General features: G+C 43.6%; 1 protein-coding gene across 6 annotated transcripts in view; it reads right to left on the bottom strand.

Annotated features, from left to right (window-relative positions):
- PLXDC1 (plexin domain containing 1) overlaps positions 1 to 14,922 on the bottom strand; it is a 128,647-nt gene that overhangs the window by 99,518 nt on the left and 14,207 nt on the right. For all 6 annotated transcript variants that reach the window (XM_044003724.1, XM_044003726.1, XM_044003722.1 and 3 more), the window contains exon 2: positions 1,621 to 1,808. In XM_044003724.1, coding sequence (XP_043859659.1) covers positions 1,621 to 1,755 — 135 coding nt within the window. In that variant the 5' untranslated portion in view covers positions 1,756 to 1,808. The remainder of the gene's footprint in view (positions 1 to 1,620; positions 1,809 to 14,922) is intronic.

Raw genomic sequence — 14,922 nt, 5'->3', positions numbered from 1 at the left:
TCTCCTTCACAAAATAAAAGTCTCACCATGTTCGCCATACCCTCTGAGGGAAGACAGGGAACTCTTTGAAAAAGTCATGATCCCTAATGATTTAGAGCATTTTTTCACATGACTATAAATTGTTTTGATTTCTTCATCAGATCCCAAGGCCTGAGGAATATAACAACCTCTTCAGAATTCCCAGGGACAGAACAAGCTCTTGTCCTTGCTAGCGTCAAGGCAGAATGGAAAAAAAGAAAAGGACATTAATTTTCTCTCTAGCCCTGTAACACTCTTTTAGGGTTTTGGTTTTTTTAAGTCTTGAGGCAATTAAAATATATGGCCCAGGACTCTGAATGTTGCCTGCTGCCTCCCTAGAACTGGGTGGATCAATCTTATTACTGCTGACTACTAGGGACCCAGAACCACTGATTCAGGAAATCCTGAGAGAATGGGTGAGGGCTCAGAAGATGTTATCAAAGCCACACTTACCAATGGCCTCTTGAAATAGTCATCACTGTCTAGCCAGCTCTGAAACCTCAAGTGTTCTACAGCACAGCCCAAGCCTTATCCATGGAACATATATAACATAGGGTGATACAACTATAAATATATGCCCTCCCTCCCCATCTTTAACTGTTGAACTTCTACCTAAAGCTCAATTCAAATGTCGCTTCCTACATGAAGCCTTCCACGGTCTCCCTCTTTCCGTGATTTCCCTCTTTGAGGTCACTTCTAGAAGTCACCTTCTGTTTTAACATTTGTTTTTGCAGCTCTCTGAAGCAATTATGTAATTTTGTGAATGGTTATCTGTATTTGTGCCTCCTCTTCTGATAAATTGGAAGTTCCATGAGAAAGGGACCACATCTTAGCTCAACTTTATGTCTCCCCACAGTTCTCTGCAAACATTAGAAGTTCAATAAATATTTATTAGGGCAGCTAGGTGGCGCAGTAGAGAGAGGCCAGGCCTGGAAGCAGGAAGACCTGAGTTCAAATCTGCCCTCAAGACACTTAATAGCTATGTCACCAAGTGGAAGTCACTTAACCTTGTTTGCCTTGGTTCCTCGTCTGTAAAATGAGCTAGAGAAGAAAATGGTAAACCACTCCAGTATCTGTGCCAAGAAAATCCCAAATGAGATCATGAAGAGTTGGATACAACTGGAACAACAACAATAATTAAATATTTATTACACATAGAATGCAAAACACCCAACTGAAGGACCCTAACATGAGCCAGAGGTTCAGATTTGCCCAACTTTTATCTACAGTACACTGCAGATAAAAGAGTGACGGAGAGAATGTTGGTGCCAGAGTTAAAAGTCTTCCTTCCCCAAAGATCAACTGATCTGCCTTCTTGACTGTGCTAACACTGGGCCACTATGGTCAAAGTGAAAGGTGTGCAAGGCACAGACAAGTTTCAGGCAGGATGCCTCCTTTGCCTGCTGTGTAGAGCCGAGCACTATGCTAATTAAGCACTGGGGGAAATACAAAGGACCTATCTGCAGTTTGTGTTTATGAAACAGAATTCCAAGGTCTGTGAGGTTTTTCTTCCTTCTTTGCCCCTCCCCTTCCTTCTCATCAAGCAACTTTGATAGTCTGGAAAGGACTTCTGGGAAGACCATTGTGATGTTACCCACTTACCACAATCTTTGTTTCATTATCGGGGAATGTATCAATAGCCAAGGTACCCCCACGCTGGTCTTGGCTCAGTCGCTTCCTATTCGGCTCAGGTGCCCGGCCGGTGCTCTCTCGGACCCTCCTCCTCCAGCCCAGCATCCTTCTGTCTGTGCTCCACTCATCCCATCCTGGGCTTCTGCCTGGTCCCTGTCCTGGGGGTGAGGGGAAAAAAAGAGTCATATCAGTCCCTCCTTGTCCCCAAGCTGTACTTGAGCTAGAAGGGGCAGGGAGGAAACGCTCTTTTTTTTTTTTTTAAGACAACGCTGACACCATCCTGCTCCTTTATAAAAGATATTACTAAAGAAGCTAAGCCTATTAAAAAAAAAAAAAACCCTACTTCCGTATCTCATTGTGACACAGGGGAAAGAGCCATGAACTGGGTACCAAGGGACCTGAACTCTAGTCACCGTCACTAATTAACCTGAGAAGAAGAAGCAGATCACTTCTCTCTAGGTATCATTGTTATTCCACTAGATTGTCAGAATCCTGGGTTATCTGACACAGAAATATCCAAGAAAGTAGGGAAAGTGCTTGTGACCATCATCATGAGCCAAATCTTTCCATGTTCTCTGTGCTCAAAACCTCAGGCAGTTTAAAGCTTTGCCTGACAAAGAAAAATCACCAGGAATTTCCAACAGTCAATAAGAACATAGACAATATAGGGGAATACATACACAGGCACATGGGAAAAGTTACTGAGGATGCACCAAAATTTCTGAAACCATAACTACCTTGGGATTAAAAAAAAAAAAAGCTTCACTTGAATTTCCTGCTTAGTCTTCTGGCAACATCAACTTTGTGATCACAGTATTAGTAAGGGCCAGTTTAGGATATGGCTATCCCTGTTTTTTTACCTGTTAGCTAGAGTAAACCTCAGAGTGGGAGAGAGACACTAGTGCCCACATTGGAACTTTTGGCAAGAGATAGCACTAACTAACATAGCTGCTCATTAAGGTTCACACTATGGACTCATAATGACAGTCACAAGGGATGGCTGAGTCCTTGATGACACTTTTCAAACTCTTCTTGGATATTTCTGTGTCAGATAATCCAGGACCTTGACAATCTAGTGGGATAACAGGCTGGCTACTCCAGCCACCTTCAATTTTTTTTTTTTCAGGGCAATGAGGGTTAAATAACTTGCCCAGGGTCACACAGCTAGGAAGTGTCAAGTGTCTGAGGCCAGATTTGAACTCAGGTCCTCCTGAATCCAGGGCCAGTGCTTTATCCACTGCGCCATCTAGCTGCCCCCCACCTTCATTTTACATGAGCCTTTCTTCTTCTTTCTCCTTCTTCTTTCTTCTTCTCCTCCTCTTCCTTCCCCCTCCTCCTCCCCCCCCCATCATGGCTAATTAGTGGCAGTTTTGAGAATGTCCAGTTTTGACATCCCATGTACTAGACTCTAAGGTCCTTTCCAGGTCCAACATTTATTGTGGGTGTGGTGGCATATGCCTATAAACCTTCTTATGAGAGAGATTGAGGTTGGTGGTTTGGGAGTTCTAAGCTAAAATGGCTAAAGCTCATCGAGACATCAATCGTTATTCTGAGAGTGGGGAGCCACCAGGCTACCTGAGGAGAGGTGAGCTAGCTCAAGTTGAAAATTTTGTTGTTCAGTTATATACGACTCTTCATGACCCCATTTTGGGTTTTCTTGGCAAACATACTGCAGTAATTTGTCATTTCCTTCTCCATCTTATTTTACAGATAAGGAAACTGAGGCCAACAGGGTTAAGTGACTTGCCCAGGGTCATACAGCCAGGAAATGTCTGAGACCAGATTTAAATTTAGGAAGATGGGGTCAGCTAGGTGGCGCAGTGGATAGAGCACTGGCCCTGGATTCAGGAGGTCCCGAGTTCAAATTCAGCCTCAGATGCTTGACACTTACTAGCTGTGTGACGCTGGGCAAGTCACTTAACCCCAATTGCCTCACCAAAATAAATAAATAAATTTAAGAAGATGTCGAGACCTCCTGACTCCAGGCCCTGGCACTCTATCTATTGAACCACCTAGCTGCTGGAAATGAAGCAGGTCAAAGCTTCCACACATTATCAGTAGTGGGATTGGGTCCATGAGTAGTTGCTGCCCTTCTAGACTGGAAGACATAGGGAGGAGGTAGCTAGGTGGTTCAGTGGATAGAGCACGGGCTCTGGAGTCAGAAGGACCTGAGTTCAAATCCAGCCTCAGACACGACACTAGCTGTGTGACCCTGGGCAAGTCACTTAACCCCAGTTGCCTCACCAAAATAAATAGAGAGATTGAGAGCTAGTCTCAAAAATAAACAAATGAATGACTTCCCTATAAATCACCCCACTTCATTATCTCTCCAATTAAAACACCATTTCCATGATACTTCCTTTCAGCACCACAGATGTGCATCTCAATGACTGTTTGATGGATTTGTCTATTGCAGATAAACTTAAGGACCAGGCAGGTGGATCAGAACCCTGATAACAATGCTCAGCTGCCTCTAATTAGTCTAAGGACTTTGCCTGGAAATTGAGGGATCCTGGGCTTCACAGGGGGCCCTACGTGATCACAATATGATTTCTTTGCTCATTCCCCTCAGTAGGTGGGGAAGAACAGAGCCTGGGGACTGGACTGGGTAAAGTGGCATCTCTTAGGAGATGATGAAGATGGGGGATTCAGGAGCCAGAGATAAGAATGGGGATGGGGATGGGAATGGGAATGGGGACAGAGCCTGGGGGGAAGGAGATGGTGCTCCCCACTGTAGGGAACATGGTTCATCATTAGACATTTTATTCAATTAAGTCATTCTTGGCGGCTGGTGGCTGCTGGGCCCCTGCCTGCTGGTTCTCACTTCTCTGCCTGTAATCGGAACCAGATGCTCCCTGGGAAAGGACAAGACCACTCTGGGGGAAGGGGAAAGAAAAGATGGAAGGGAGAGAGGAAGTCTGAGATCCCCTTCCCTTAAGATGCCCAGGGGTCACCCAGGGATGAGCTAGGGATCAGCCCTGGAAAGAGCGACACCTTGTCCTGTCTTAATTTCCCTTCAAAGGTGCTCCCAGGAATTAGAGGGGACTCTGGCTCCGTGCCTTCCCTCTGGGCTGGGGTTGAGCCACGGAATTGCCTCCTAAGCTCCAGGTCAGCCCTGCCCCTTTCTTCCTCCCAACCAGGACTGTTTGTGCTAAGGAGCTGGCTGGGCTCCCTCACTTAGTAATGGGATTTAGCTCTAAAACTTGGGTGTTAGCCAGAGCAGAAGGGGAGCATGTGCAGAGCACCAGGGGGGAGACATATCGCCCAGGCTGGAGGAAGGTGGGATGGGGAGAGGGCTCTGAAGCTACCCTTGGATAAACCCAAACAGTGTAGCCCAGACAGGGCTGTGCTGAGGACATGGCCAGCATGGGCAGCATGTTGGCTAAGAGCTGAAGGGATGGAAGATGAGGGAAGAGGGTGAGGGAGATATTAAGTGCTGAATGAAAGGAACAAATGCTCACCCTTGGCAAAGAGCTTTCTTTACAAAAACAACAACAACAAAACCCTGAGATAGGTCGATTTATTCCCATTTTACAGATGAGGATAACCAGATCAAAGAGGGTTAGAGGACTTATCCAAGATAGCATAGCTAATAAATAGCCAAACCGGGACTTAATCCTGGACCATAAAATTATACTGGGATTAGGAGAGACTTTAGGAATCATCTAGGCCGTAAATTCAGAAAGAGAACAAGCAAAGCAGTATTGGTACTCTCATGTTACATTTAATATACATTTTTTAAAAAACCCACAACTGCATATAATAGACATTCATGGTTTCATATATAATCTGCTTTTTGTGTTCTTTTATTGCATATTGAAACATTCATGTTTGTTGATGTTTATGTAACACGGAACTGATCCAGGAGGGATCAGTTCTGGGAGTATGCCCATGTGGATGTTTAGAGAGCCTGCTTCAGCTCCCAGGGCTGAGCCCTCATTGGCCAGTGCCCCCAGATGTGATAAGTATGTACTAAAAATTTTTTAAAGAAATTATCTAGGTCCACTCTTTTTATAGAAAAGGAAACTGAGGCCTAGGAACATGAGATGACATTGCCCAAAATCTCACTCAACTATAGTGGGCCAAAACTCAAACCTCAATGCCAGAGAACATCTGTAGGAACATATGCCTGGCATGGGTACACAGACCCACCCAGGCTTTTCAGACCATTAACACATGGACATGACCCATGTCTCTCTGCTTTCCCCAACATGCCACTCCCCAGAAGTCATTCCTCCTGATTCCCAGACCTATCTCCTCTTATTCTTGTCCCTTAGACTATCAATCACCCCAGTGTGGGCGCAGTGAAGGGGGCTGAGGCTCAGTATTGGGAAGCATCAAATACAGTGTCTTTCACCACCAGCCACAAGAATGTTTCCTGTTGACTGAGATGCCTGAGGTAGACCTGCCCCAAGACACAGTTGGGCCTGTTTGTAGGCGAGAGGGCTGCCTTGTTTGTCCTTCTCCAAGGAGCACTTGAGGCTTGAGCCACGGGCCACCACGGCCAGAGGCCTGGCATCCTAGAAGTGTGTCCAACTGGCTCCGGGGGATGGTGTCCCCAGGCTGATGACAGTACCACCCACCCACCCCAGCAGTCCTCTGCCCCCTGGATACAAGAGAAGTCTGGCAGTAGGCTCAGACCCTGTCATCTAAAGCCTAAAACCTGTCAACAGCCCTTTTCCCTACCCTTAACACAATTCTCCACTCAGCTCTGCCTTCACATATAGTCCCAGCTGGATCAGAAGCTGAAGAAGGTTTTCCCTTCTGTATTTACCTTGTGGTCCAAGTTCTCTAAACCAAGAATTAGGAAACCTGGGTTCTAGGGCCACTTCTCCCACTAACTTGGGTAAGTCCCTCACTCCCTGGGCCTCAGTTTCCCCCTCTCTAAAAGAAGGGGAGGGGGGGCAGCTAGGTGGCACAGTGGATAAAACACTTGCCTTGGATTCAGGAGGACCTGAGTTCAAATCCGGCCTCAGACACTTGACACTTACTAGCTGTGTGACCCTGGGCAAGTCACTTAACCCTCATTGCCCCACAAAAACAAACAAACAAATAAGGGGAGGGGGGGCAGCTAGGTGGCACAGTGGATAAAGCACTGGCCCTGGATTCAGGAGGACCTGAGTTCAAATTCAGACTTAGACACTTGACACTTACTAGCTATGTGACCCTGGGCAAATCACTTAACCCTCATTGCCCTGAAAAAAAACAGCCAACAACAACAAAAACAAAAACAAAACAAAAAAAAAGGAGCTCACATTCTAACGGAGCTCTAGAATGTAAAAGAAGGGGAATGGATTAGATGACCCAAAAGGTTCCCTGAAGATCTAGCTCCTATGACCCTTCCAGCCCATGACATTCTGCCCATCCCTCCTCCACTGTGCCCAGGGCAAAGGTCACCCTTGACAGTGGGTCTCCTTACTTCCTGCCTTCTAATTTGGTTAACGCTGGGGTGGGGTTGTTCCCCACCCCTGTAAATCTTCCTTCTTAGGTGAACTTCCATCATGGCTATTTGTTTTAATTCTCATCCATAGACTAGTCCCAGTGAGACTTTCTGTTGTCTCCCATTTAAATCTTCTGCCCAGGGACTAGGGCTGGTGTCCAGGGTGAGGAACGCTATAGAGAGCAAGAAGGTACTGGTTTGGAAAATACAAGGGAAGTCTGGAGCTGTGTCCAAGAGCTAAGAGACTAAAACCCAGGGAAATGGGTGGGGGGCACTGGCTCTTCCTCTTTCCCCCACAAAGGACTTCTAGAATGTCCTCATTTCTTTGGGTGACTGGACTGGACTGGACCAGGACTGGGAATACATGAATTTTTGATATTTAGTATTCATATCTGACACTGATCTTATCATCCCTAACAGAAATCCTTCAATCGCAGATACTGACCCTTCTTTCCTTGACCATGCCCCACCCCCCCCCATCCTTGACATTGAGCCCCTGACACTGACCCCTCATCTTCAAGATAGAGATCACCAGAATCTGCCTTCCACAGAGACACTGAGGGCTCAGACAAAGTCTTCCCTCCCATTTAAGAAGGTCCTGACCCTCCCACAGTGCCTTCACTTACCTCTGAGAAGGCATAAATTGACCATACCCTTAGCATAGACCTAGATAAAAACATTGAACATCAGAGCATACAGGGAGAGGAGGGGTGGGTTGGAAGTTGGGAGGAGGGATTGAGATGTTGGGGGAACCAAAAGAGGATCAGAGAACAGATTGGAGATGCAAGGGAAGATTATATATACAGCAAAACTGACAAGGAAAGACTGGGAAGCAAGAAGGGAGACATGAGGAGAGAGGAAGGGGGCAGCTAGGTGGCGCAGTGGATAAAGCACCGGCCCTGGATTCAGGAGGACCTGAATTCAAATCCAGCCTCAGACACTTGGCACTTACTAGCTGTGTGACCCTGGGCAAGTCGCTTAACCCCAATTGCCTCAGTAAAAAAAGAAAGGAAGGAAGGAAGGAAGGAAGGAAGGAAGGAAGGAAGGAAGGAAGGAAGGAAGGAAGGAAGGAAGGAAGGAAGAAAGAAAGAAAGAAAGAAAGAAAGGAAGGAAGGAAGGAAGGAAGGAAGGAAGGAAGGAAGGAAGGAAGGAAGAAAGAAAGAAAGAAAGAAAGAAAGAAAGAAAGAAAGAAAGAAAGAAAGAAAGAAAGAAAGAAAGAAAGAAAGAAAGAAAGAAAGAAAGAAAGAAAGAAAGAAAGAAAGAAAGAAAGAAAGAAAGAAAGAAAAATATTTGACTGTTTTCAAGGCTCTCCTACCAGAAGACAGTGGGATCTGCAGTCCCATCTCAAGTCACTTCCTGGGTAGGTAAAAAAAATTGGGAAGGACTGGTAGAAAGGGGAGAGGCATCAGGCCTTCCTGCTTTGGCCACCTACTCTAGCCCAAGTTACTAGAAGCACAAAGCATCAAATCATGGGCTTTGTCCCTTCCTCCCCCTTCTCCTTGCCCATCCTCACCCAGCCAGCCTTCTGTATTCAACTGTCACCCTGTCTCTACCTTTCTTCCTCACGTTGTTTGTCTCTCCATATCTTTGTATTTCCATTTTAAAGAATCACTGCACGTTAGAAACAGAAGGGACCTCAAAACCTTCTGGCCCAAACTCTTCATCTTATGAATGAGGAAACTGAGGCTGAGGGGGAGAAAGTGACGTGGTTCATGTCATCTATCAAGTAAATGGCAGCTCTGGGATTCGAACTCAGGTCTCCTAACCTCAAGTGCCACCATACCTCTGGAAGGATGCTTCTCCATCTGTCTGTCTGTCTGTATCCCTACCCCTCATCTACTTATTGTTTCTATCTCACGTTATCTATCTTTGTCTCTGTCTCCTTTCCTGATCCCCATGGGGAATGAAGTTTCCAACCTCCACCAAACCAATGCATCCATCAAATGTGGAGGAAAAGAGAAAAAAGAAAGGGGTGTCCCCCTTTCCCTCCCATTGTCCTGACCCCAGCTTTCCGAGTTGGATGTAGGGGTCTCCTCTCCATTCCCTTCCAGTTCTGTCCTCTTTCCCAAGTTCACTTAGAAAACCTGACAAAGAGATCCAGAGATACCTGGTCCTGGGCTGACAGAAGTCACTTTGTCCTCACCTCCAGGCAAAATGCCCCCTCCTCTCAGAAAGTCAGATTAAAGCTCCCCTCCTCTCAATTTTCTTTCTTCTCTTCCACCTCCCTCACTATCTCTACCTTCTTACAATGAGTGATTGGTAAATTTCACCTCTATTCTACTAATCATATCAGTGTCAGATTGGGGAGAGAGAGCTCAGAAAGGGGGAAGACTCTCCAGCTGAGGAGACCTGGGTTTAGCTCCCAAACGCCTCCTTCCTCCATCATCCCACTCTTACCCATTTCCACATTCCTCCCTCAAGCACACAAACTTTTCCAAAGCAGAAATCCTCCTCCTTCTCCCCCCACCTTAAACCATGTGACTCAAGGAGACTCTATTCTGTTTACAAACACACCCTGCTTCAACAATCTCTCCCATGGGCCAAGAAGAAGACTCCATTGTTGAAACTCAATCCTGACCCCAGCCCAGACACACAAAAAAGTACTGCCATTTCTGACACTGAGAATGTTCTGGTGTCTTCCACCCATTTGGGTCAAACCACAGTCCTTTCTATTCATTCCCATTGGCTAGAATTCTCAGCTTTCTCTACAAAACTATGATTGGGGCAGCTATGTGGCGCAGTGGATAGAGCACTGGCCCTGGATTCAGGAGGACCTGAGTTCAAATCCGGCCTCAGACACTTAACACTTATTAGCTGTGTGACCCTGGGCAAGTCACTTAACTCCAACTGCCTCACTAAAAAAAAAAAAAAAAGAATAAAACTATGATTAACCTTTAGCCTTTTCTTTTTCAGACTCAGTCATCCTTTGGCTCAAATTATTACCCACAAAGCCTTCAAACATCAACCATGGGGGCAGCTAGGTGGTGCAGTGGATAAAGCACTGGCCCTGGATTCAGGAGGACCTGAGTTCAAATCTGGCCTCAGACACTTGACACTTACTAGCTGTGTGACCCTGGGGAAGTCACTTAACCCCCATTGCCCTGTTTAAAAACAAAAAACAAAACAAAAAACCAAACATCAACCATGGGCCTTCTGATCTTCCCCACTACATATTTTCATCCAGAAGGGGATCAACCCCTTGGGCCTGAGACAACATCTGGAGGGATCATTTCCTGGCCTCATCTTCACCTTTGTCCATCATCCCAAGACTCTATTTGAGATACAGACATGATATCCATAAACACAGATCCTTCAGTGGCAATGAATAGTCAGTTTTGATGACAAGGAAAGGGGCATTTAGGAGCAAAAGGGGAACTGATGACAGGAATTTTTAAGAAGGCAAAATGAAAGAAAAGGGGATTATTGCCACATTTTTAAAAAATACACAAAAAAGAATAGGAAGCGGTTCAGGAGGAGACACAAAAAAGTATGGTATTTTTAAGCAAAATCTCAGAGCTATTTTTTTTGTATTTCTTTTATAATTATTGATTCAGATGGTTCTTTTATAAGGTTGTTCATATTCTTTGGCTGTTTATCTATTAGAAGATTACTCTCCTTATATTTTGAATTTATTGTATTTCTTTTTTTAATGCAATCTGCACATAACAGATTCAAGGTTTCGTTTATAATCCTTTTTCTGTTCTGTATATATGGAAATGTTCATGTTGGTCAATGTTTATCAGGTACAGAATTTTTCAAAAAGAATCACAGCTTAGAAAACATATATCTCATCTCTTCCTAGCTAAAAGAGTATCCAGGTAGATTTATGGAAGAGAAAAGACCTTAATGATGCTCATTGGTATCCCTCCAGAATAAAGGCCTTTGCAGGCTTGTCCAGAGACAGCGCTTGCCAAATTGGGGAGGGGGGCAGCTAAAACAAGACAGGGCTTTTGAATTGAAAGGGTCTGACCACCATGGGAATCTTAGTTTAGTTCAGTTTAGTTCAATCACTTCATTTTACAGATGAGAAAACTGAGGCACAGAGAATGTCTTTCTCAAGGGGACGGAAGTTGAAAGTAGCAGCTAAGATAGACAAGGAGGAATACAAAGAAATCTAGAAACACCTTTATGAAATAATGCCCATTTTTTCAGAGAAATGAAGGACATGCTAATATTATACTGCTATCAGGCAAAGTGAATGAGAATAAATATACAACCTAATGGGAACTGAGGATGTATGTATGTAATAATATTTTATACATTGAAATTAATTTAAATGTAAATAGTCATTAAGCAAGTAGAAATATTATTTCTATTTCTTTTTTGTTAAAATAACAGTCAGGATCTGAATCCAGCTCTCTTAGCTCCAGATTCAGAAGCAGTGTTCTTTCCACTACACAAGGCCACCTCTCATGGACTAGAGAGGGAGGGTCCCCAACGAAAGTGAAGAGATAGTATTCAGGAAAGGGTAAAGGATAAATTCAATTAAACAAACACTTATTATGCCTACTATGTGGGACAAAGACTCCCTATAAAACAAAAGCTGCTGGGGCAGCTAGGTGGCATAGTGGATAAAGCACTGGCCCTGAATTCAGGAGTTCCTGAGTTCAAATCCGGCCTCAGACACTTGACACTTACTAGCTGTGTGACCCTGGGCAAGTCACTTAACCCCCATTGCCCTGACTAAAAAAAAACAAAAAAAGCTGCTGTCAAAACTGGAGTCAGGGGCAGCTAGGTGGCACAGTGGATAAAGCACCGGCCCTGGATTCAGGAGTACCTGAGTTCAAATCCGGCCTCAGACACTTAACACTTACTAGCTGTGTGACCCTGGGCAAGTCACTTAACCCCAATTGCCTCACTAAAAAAAAAAAAAAACTGGAGTCAATTGGGCAGAAATTAGGTTTAGACTAGCATATATATACCATATATTATCACAATATGCTCCAAATGGCTATACAATATATAAATATAAAAAAATCACATCAAATATTAAAGTCATATAAATATGAGGACTGTGACATCAGGGTGATATGATTTACACTAAATTGGATTTAAGTGAGGGAAGGCTATGCAAGGTCACCAACCTCACTCTTTCCTCCAGAGCAATATGGATCCAGTAGCAAGATATATATATATATATCTATCTATCTCAGGATGACTGGAGATGGCCCTGGATGTTTAAGGCAATTGGGGTTAAGTGACTTGCCCAGGGTCGCACAGCTAGTAAATGTCTGAGAGGAGATTTGAACTCAAGTCCTCCCAGTTTCAGGGCTAGTGCTCTGTCCACTGAACCACCTACCTGCCCATGAGATACCTTATACAATTATGAAGAGAAGATAAATTATTTTTTCCCCAGAAGGCAAATTCTTAACTAAAAGAAAGGGATAGAGGTGATCATAGGAGATATCATAGGAGATAACAGATAATCTCTGTTACATAAAACTGAAAAGCTATTACACAAAATATTCAGCTAGGATTAGAAGATAAATGTGTAACTAAAGAAAATATTTGTAGCAAGTTTCTCTGGTAAAGATCTGATATGCAAGATATGTAGGAAATTGACATGAATATATAAGAATAAGAGTCATTCTCTAATAGATAAATGGTCAAAGGATATGAACAGGTAGTTTTCTTTCTTTCTTTCTTTCTTTTTTTTTTTGCGGGGCAATGGGGGTTAAGTGACTTGCCCAGGGTCACACAGCTGGTAAGTGTTAATTGTCTGAGGCCAAATTTGAACTCAGGTACTCCTGAATCCAGGGCCGGTGCTTTATCCACTGTGCCACCTAGCTGCCCCCGTTTTCTTTTTTTGTTGTTGTTGGTTTTTGTTTGTTTGTTTTCATAAGATTTTTAGTTCCAAATTTTTCTCCCTCCCTCCCTTCCTTCCCCCTCCCCAAGACAGAAAGCAATCTGATATAGGTTATAGATGTACGATCACATTAAACATATTTTTGCATTAGTCATGTTGTGAAAGAAGAATCAGAACACAAGGGGGAACCCTCAAAAAAGGTGAAAAAACAACCAAAAAGTAGAAACAGTATGTTTCAATCTGCATTCAGAATTCACAGTTCCTTTTTCTGGATGTGGAGAACATTTTCCGTCCTGAGTTCTTTGAAATTGTCTTAGAACTTCGCATGAATGGGTAGTTTTCAAAAGAGGAAATGCAACCCATCAACACTCTTACAAAAGAATGCTCCAAATAAATCATTAGAACAATATAAATAAAACCAATTCTGCGGTTTTACTTCATATACATCATACTGGCAAAGATGGCAACAGTCAGTGTTGAAGAGGCTATGGGAAGACAGGCATAGTCATACACTGTTGGTAGAACATTCATTGGACCAACTCTTTAGATAATTTGGAATCACATTTTAAAAGTCACCAAACTACACATACTCCTTAGCACAGCAATACAACTATTAGACATATACTCCAAGGAAGTCAAAGACATAGTTCCATTTGTAGTGTCAAGGAACTGAAAACAAAGTAGGTACCCATCATCTAGAAAATAGCTGAACAAACTGTGGCATATGAACAAGAGGAGATGGGATTACGCCATATGAAATTACAAATATAAAGAAATTAGATAAATTTAGGAAGGCTGATGCAGTGTGATATAAGCAGAACCAGAACAGTCAGTCAATAAACATTTATTTGGAGCAGCTAGATGGAGCATACTTACTAGCTGTATGACCCTGGGCAAGTCAAAACCCTCATTGCCCCACCAAAAACAAACAAACAAACAAAAACATTTATTAAGCACCCACCCTGTTATATATCAAGTAAATAGCAACACTGGGCTTCATACTCAGGTCTTCTGACTCCAAGTTCAACCCTCTTTCCACCATACCTCTACCATAATGCTGGTCTGTCTCCCTACCCCTCATCCAGGTGGCAAAGTGGATAGAATACCAGGCCTAAAGTCAGGAAGACTCATCTTCCTGAGTTCAAATCTGGCCTCAGACACTTGCTAGCTGTGTGACCCTGGGCAAATAACTTATCTCTGTTTGCCTCTGTTTCCTCATCTGTAAAATGAGCTGGAGAAGGAAATGGCAAACCATTTCAGTATTTTAGCTAAGAAAACACCAAATGGTCAAACACAAAGAGTCAGATATGGCTGAAATGACTTAACAACAAGCTCCTACTATGAGCCAGGTACTGTGCTAAGTTCCGGGGATACAAAAAAAAAGGGGGGAAAGAATGTAAATTGATGTTCTCCAATGATTTACAAGATGACCACAATAACATAAATGAAAAAAGGGGAAAAAAACCAATGACCCTATGTTTTCTTTTTTGTTTTCTTTTTTTTGTTTTTTTGGTGAGGCAATTGGGGTTAAGTGACTTGCCCAGGGTCACACAGCTAGTAAGTGTCAAGCATCTGAGGCCAGATTTGAACTCAGGTACTCCTGAATCCAGGGCTGGTGCTCTATCCACTGTGCCACCTAGCTGCCCCCCAACCCTGTTTTCTGAAGACTGTTGGAGAAGCAGGTCTCCCACCTCTCCTGGGAGACTAGAATTTCATAATGAAGCATGCATTTTCTGGCATGGCCAAGAGGTTGATTTGTTTTGCCTGACTATACAGGGTGTCACTGAGATTTGGGGAACTTATTTTAAAAGGACGGATCTATATGGAGGGAAATGAGAGGAGGTGAGTCTTTGGAAATAATATAAGAAAAAAAGAAAAAAGCATCAAAGTTTTTGGCTTTGTTTTAAGTACCTACTATGTACAAGGTCTTGCTATAGGTACTAAGGTTCAGAGAGAAAACAAAATGGCACCTGCTCTTGAGCAGGGAAGATACAACATGTAGCCAGTAGCCAAATAAATTAAGCAT

Source organism: Dromiciops gliroides, chromosome 4 (assembly GCF_019393635.1).
Source record: "Dromiciops gliroides isolate mDroGli1 chromosome 4, mDroGli1.pri, whole genome shotgun sequence".
NCBI lineage: Eukaryota > Metazoa > Chordata > Mammalia > Microbiotheria > Microbiotheriidae > Dromiciops > Dromiciops gliroides.
This window is presented reverse-complemented; position numbering and strand designations above follow the sequence as displayed.